This window comes from Zerene cesonia, chromosome 20 (assembly GCF_012273895.1).
Source record: "Zerene cesonia ecotype Mississippi chromosome 20, Zerene_cesonia_1.1, whole genome shotgun sequence".
NCBI lineage: Eukaryota > Metazoa > Arthropoda > Insecta > Lepidoptera > Pieridae > Zerene > Zerene cesonia.
Window position 1 is genome coordinate 10,607,861 of NC_052121.1, and position 6,344 is coordinate 10,614,204.

The window sequence follows — 6,344 nt, forward strand, 5'->3', positions numbered from 1 at the left end:
ACATTCTTGTTAAAATGCCTAGCTGTGGCGTCTATTAATAAAAATAAAAAAACACAAATATAATATTTAAGCTACCGCACCGCAAACGAAACGCGCAACGCACAAATAGTAAAAGTAATAATCACAATTTAGGTGAAGCCACATTTGCTAAGCTAGTAAATATTATATAAGCATAGACGCGGGAAAAAATCTGTAATTGTCGACTGGATTCTGCAAATCAAGCACTTGCAATCTAGAACAAGTACCGAGTAAATAATTGAGAGTAATAATATGTAATTAGACGAGCATACGCGCTCCGGTCACTTGAAGGAGTGCTCTTTGATAAGATTACATTTTGTCCAATTTGTACTAAGAAAATAGCAAATAAAGATAGAATGAATTTGTGTTTTTAAATTAGGTCATAGCTTAGAACGGACTTTTAAATACGGAGAAAAAGGTAAAATTAGGTTTAACTCTTTTGTGCATAAATGCACATAAAAATGATACAGACTTCTTCGATCGAATGAAAGATTTATTCCTTAAATAATATTTCTCTTCGTCAAGCTTTCATCTCCAAAAAAATTTATTTGCGGGTATTGGATTTTCTGGACAAATTATTTGGGGATTTTTATTCAGGATTTCAAATTTGTAGAGCAGTTTAGGCCTATTATACACAATTAGTATAAAGCTTGAAACAGAAGGAACATTGTTAAAAGCTTCTATCATAACAGCTTTGGTGTAGCAACTGTTATAGCAGTTCTGATCAGATCAGCTGTTATATTACAATATGTACAACGTCGTTAGTTGCTTTAGGCTTATTTAGACCCATCTGAATACAACACCTCTCTAAGCCTGACCCAATTACCCTCCGTTCCCACGAAATGTTTTAACGAACGAATTTGCATACCAGCCGCATCTCAGTCCCTTAAACGGTCCTAAATTTGTTACACCATTAGTGCCTTGGTCTGCCATAACTGGCAGATGACACCGCAGGAGCCAGGAGCGGGGCGGTGAAAGTGCCGCGGGGGGAGAGAGCCATATATGAGACTGTGGTGTGCGCGCGCGCCTCACTCCACGACCTTTCGGTAAGTCGCACTTTACGTTACTTATCTAATTGTTTATATAGTTATAGTGAATTGTATCTATTTGTAGGATGTAGCAGTGTTGTATTTAGTTATTATTTGTTGTTATTACATGTAGATTGGGCAGAGTTATTGTTTGTTAATTAAATAATTAAAAGGCACTATTTTTTTCAATATCATACGTTCAGGTATAAATTTTATACGGGTATTTTAGGAATTGAATGTATGAAATTTCCTGTGTGATATTTACGAATATGCACCGGTGTTTGTTACGCAAGGGATAAAAAAGCAAATAATATATTTATTTAATATTCTTTCAAAAATTATTAAAAATGTATGTAGAATAGAAAACTAACAACGAGAAAAGCTTAGAATGATGATGAACACGTTTGATTTATATGATTGTTTACATCTTAAACATGTGAATTTTATATATAGTTTTACATTTTCATAAAGTAATACAACAATAGAAAGACATCAACGTCCATACTCCATCATCATCAGTTTTATTTTAAATTGTAAAACCTTATGTTCTTAAATTTGTCGCAATTAAAAAGTATTTGTCGTAAAATAATTAAACCATAAAGAATAAAAAAAGAAAATAAATTTAGGGGCGAGCTTTTAGTTCTTAAGTTGCAATAGGACCACGATGGTATCTTTAAGTATCTATTTTAAGAACCGTAGGTTATTTTCGCAAAACAATTTTAACATCTGTATGTAATATGTGCTGTACGTTTGAGATATTATTCATATTTGTTTTAGATGTTATCACTTCCAATGTCTTCTTAGCCTATTACGGTCAACATAAGTATTTTTCGGGACAGCAACGGATTTTTTTAATCGGTTCAGGGACCAGGGACTAGGGACCTGGCGTTCAATCATAGACAAACTCTTTATTCAGCTTTATTAGAGTACGGAGATATATATCGATTCAGTAGTTTTGCATAGAAGCAGAATCCGTTTGTCCATGTAGATGATTATAAGTCATAACGTATATTAATAACTTTTATATCATTTAGTTAATGAAATATAATTTCATATTCTTCGTGTCTTTTTGACAATTAGATGATTTTTATTTAAATCTTTAATTTCTTCAATTAAAGATTTTCTTGATAACTATGAAAAAATTACGACAATCTATCTATAAATACGAATATTATAAAGAGTTTGTGAGTTTGTGACGATATTAGGGGGTAATCTCCGGGTTTTAAAAATTCTTATATAAAATATAACTGTGGTATTTATAAGTGTCAAAATTTAAATTTTCTTTTTGTTTCTATTTCGAGTAAACAGTCGGAGCCAGAACAAGCAACCAGAGACACAAAAAAAAATATATAAATATTTTAAATATTTTTCAATTTTCTAAATCAATTGTGAAATAAGATGTATCTATAAGCTACTTTAGCTACATTACGTTTCGATGAAAATTTATTGGTTTTGGCTAAGCCATTCATACAAGACAGAATGACAGTATTAAAACGAAAAAGTAAAAGTGATAAATGTCTTCCATTTCGACATGCATTTAGTGTGTGAGCGAGTTAGCATCACTTTCCTGTATTGCGTAATGCGAGGGAATGAGATCGATGCCAGATTCATATTATGTCATATATCGTTATAATCCTCTACGTCTGCATGTAACTATACATAACTAAGACTTTATAACTAAAGTTGACATGACATTGCATCAAGTATAATGTGTTGTACATCTGCTGTACATTTGTATATAACAGTTTCGGCCATTCTGTATTCTATATGATAAATTACACGAATCAAACTAATAATCATATACTTTAAAAATGTGTGAACCTAAAATAATATTGAAAGAATCTATCGTCTTATAGTTTACTTATTTAACAATATTATTAGCTTATAACATGTAATTGATTATAGCTAACAAATTTTCCAGTGTGATTTTATGTTTGTCCTCTCATCATATCACAAACACTGTGATTGTTCTAGTTCTATATCGTATTCCCGTTAGCTAAATCATTCTATGTTCTAGAATGATCATCTACCATTCTCTTATTAGACTAGATATTGAGAATAATTCACAAATATAGCCGAGCATTTAAATTACACGACGAATCAAACCGGACAAATGTTTCCCAATCAGAAATACTTTATAGTTAGATAATATCGTTTCAGCTTTTGAAGTTTAACGGGTTTCTTTATCAGATTATTTTAATAAATAACCAGTTAAATCAAGTCAGTGATAGCGCCGTCAAAACGAGTTATACATATCTTTACATACAAATACCATCTATGAGATTACCTCATACCATGTTTCATAGATAAGGCTTACATTAAGATTATGTCAATATACTTAGTCGGTTCACAACAACCTCCTCCTTTATTGTTCTGTCGGTTAAAAATAGACACACAAACTCACGACTGTAATGAGGGACAATATTCGAGGGACATTCGTTGATAATTTAAACCGATATTTTGCAAGCGTCGGGTTTTGGATAAATTTCGCATTTTCAAATGCATATGACATATAAACAAACTTTATCTCTTCACGATATAAGCTTGAGTATTTAGTGAATTAAATTCTAAGTGCAAAATAAAATAAATTACAAAATGCATTATAGATTTGGCAACACAAAACGAAAGTTTTCGTACCAAAGCACACTTAAATTCCTTTCCACTAATGGTTCCAACTTTCTCAAACCGTAGAAACAATCCATTAGCTCTTGTAAATGCCTACAAGCGTTCTGCGCACGCGCAGGACGAAGCCTTTTTGCACTATCAAGATCGTGACTCGACTGCTTTCTCCTCATTTGGCAGTTATCAACATCTTGCGACAGCCTCTTATGCAACATTATCGATGATATTAAGCCTTTAATTTCGTAATACTGACATGTTACTTATGCACGACGTGTGCCCGACGCATCAGCAGGCGATCTTTTAATTGTATATGGCTCGTAACGTAACCGTGTTTCGTAAAGAGATACATGCTCGTCAACCCTGTCATAGCTTTAAATTACGTCAAATTAAGACGTCATCCAGGCGTCTCGATGTAATGGGATAGCGTTATTATGTTATGATTTGGTAATGTGTTATGTTATCCTACTAATGGATGGATGGGTGTAGTACTCTTTGACGGAAATACAGTTTATCGTATTCGTAAGAAATTTGGTACGGAGATAGATTATCGACTGGATTAGCACAAAGGCTACTTTTTTTAACTTTGCCTCATAATTTTTAATTACTCGAAGAATCTTTATTTCTTTTTTTGTTTGTGTGTTTGAGATGATTTCAAATTATCCCAATATCAGATTGACTGTTTACTAAAATGCACTGATATTTACGATCTAACGTATCGAATCTACGTGTCAATCATGGTACATAACATTAATAACGTTAACGGTAAACATATTATGTTATAAAAAAAAAATTAATACATCCATATGAAATAGTAATTGACGGATGAATATATACATTTAGTAGCCAACAGAATCTATATGTAATTTTCATTATTTACAGGTGTTCCCAGGAGTTATCTCAAGATGAAATCCTTCGTGCTCTGCTTGTTGGTCGCCGTGGCCGTGAGTGCCGCCCCTCAGCGCGAGGGCGCCGCCTACAGCAAGGAGGCGATCAAGCAGGCGCAAAGCACATACCTCATCCCCAAGGATGCTGTTATTCAAAAGGTAATAAAGGAAATAGTAAACGTATTTGTAGAGCACTCAAACTGTAATATTCGCGTATTATACCTGATGAAAGCTGCTTACCAATGAACTTAATGTGAATCAGAACCTAATATCAGAGGCCTTAAAATATAGTGTAGATTTACGTAATTTGTATTAAAATAGTTCTATAACAACAGTTTTGTACGTGTCTATGTTTGAACAATACTGGATGAAAATTATAGGTTTTCAGATAGAGACTATTATAACACAATGTTATAGCTCAATAACGTTCAATTAACTTCCATTACAACGACTGAAGCAGGCCTATCGCTTGTTTAATTATTTATAAAGACTATATTCTCAGTAAAAGTACATTACGTACCTTCTCAGAAGGCAGCTTTTAAGAATACCAAATAAACAAACGGAAACTTTACAGTAAGTGCTCACTTAAAATTCACATGCGGACATGTAACCTAGTTTTGCATTTCACTACAAGATAAGAGAAATAACATAAGTTTTGGCTGTTTGCGTTGAGTGTGATTAAAATATTAAAATTAAAATATTACATTTGATGAAATCAAGGACGGTGGAACAATCCAACCAACGATTATATTTGACGAACATCATATTTTTACAAAGGAACGTAAATAAATATTTTATTCATTTAATACACATTATCGTATCATACTAGACTCGTACATATATTATTTATTTATATATCGAAAAGCACAACTTTCTTCTTTAATATATACCATTTGAGATTATAAGTGGAAATTGTTTTTTTTTATTTAATGTCAAAGTTTTGAAACATAATCGTTATTAATTGATCAACTTACCACCAGGTCGAAGAGGGCATTGAACTGGCAGCCTACGAATCCATCCCCGGAAACCAAAAGATCAATCTTTTCGAAATCCTCGGCGACCAGCTCCCGTCAGAGGTGATCAACAACCTCCAGACGCAGGTTAACCACGTCGGACAACATTGAGATTAGCGCAATACTAGGATAGGCTGCCGGCAACGGACATGTGAAAATATTATTGTGGGATCCAATAATACATCCCTGATAATTAGTACAACTTTATAGTACAAAACGGCCTTCTAATCGAATGCTATTCGTTGTTAAAAATATTTAAGATTTGAAGATTCCCTTATCGAAAATGTTTAATTCCATAATACGGATGAAATCTTACTACATAGGTGTATGGCAATCGTACTAAAGAAATCCTCATAAAATTTTATGTCCGTTACTGGTTTTTATGGCTCCCAGGGGCCAACTGTTGACTAATATTTAATTTATTGGTGAAGCAAGCACAGTGAATGTGATATTACATCTTTTATACGTAGATACATTTGAATTTTTATAATAAATTATAATGAAATCTATTTTGTTTTTATTATGTAACCACGAACCACAAAAAGGAAAGTATCTTGAACGATCTTTTCTTGGTTTTTTTTTTTTATGTCACAGTCGGCAATGGAGCTGGTGGGACGCCTGATGGTAAGCCTACCACCGCCCATGGACATTTGCAGAGGCGTAAGGTCGATTGCAGACCTTGCGCCTCTACAAATGGATTGCCGACTTTCAATTGGGAAGGGATTAAGAAACGATTAGGATAAAGGAATAAAGGAAAGGACTGGGAAGGGGAATGAAAA

At 33.2% G+C, this 6,344-nt stretch overlaps 1 protein-coding gene across 1 annotated transcript; it reads left to right on the forward strand.

The window, feature by feature from the left end:
• The first annotated feature begins 941 nt into the window (after positions 1–941).
• On the forward strand, positions 942–6,074 carry LOC119834970. Its single transcript, XM_038359539.1, has 3 exons — positions 942–1,064; positions 4,548–4,711; positions 5,533–6,074. The coding sequence occupies exons 2-3, from the start codon at positions 4,571–4,573 to the stop codon at positions 5,674–5,676; spliced, it is 285 nt and encodes a 94-aa protein (XP_038215467.1). The 5' UTR covers positions 942–1,064; positions 4,548–4,570; the 3' UTR covers positions 5,677–6,074.
• The last annotated feature ends 270 nt before the right edge of the window (positions 6,075–6,344 follow it).

Bases quoted from the DNA above. Each gene is read 5' to 3' on its own strand.
- LOC119834970 (XM_038359539.1), top strand. From the start codon at position 4,571: ATGAAATCCTTCGTGCTCTGCTTGTTGGTCGCCGTGGCCGTGAGTGCC. The intron at 4,712-5,532 runs GTAATAAAGGAA...ACTTACCACCAG, and splicing joins AGGATGCTGTTATTCAAAAG to GTCGAAGAGGGCATTGAACT.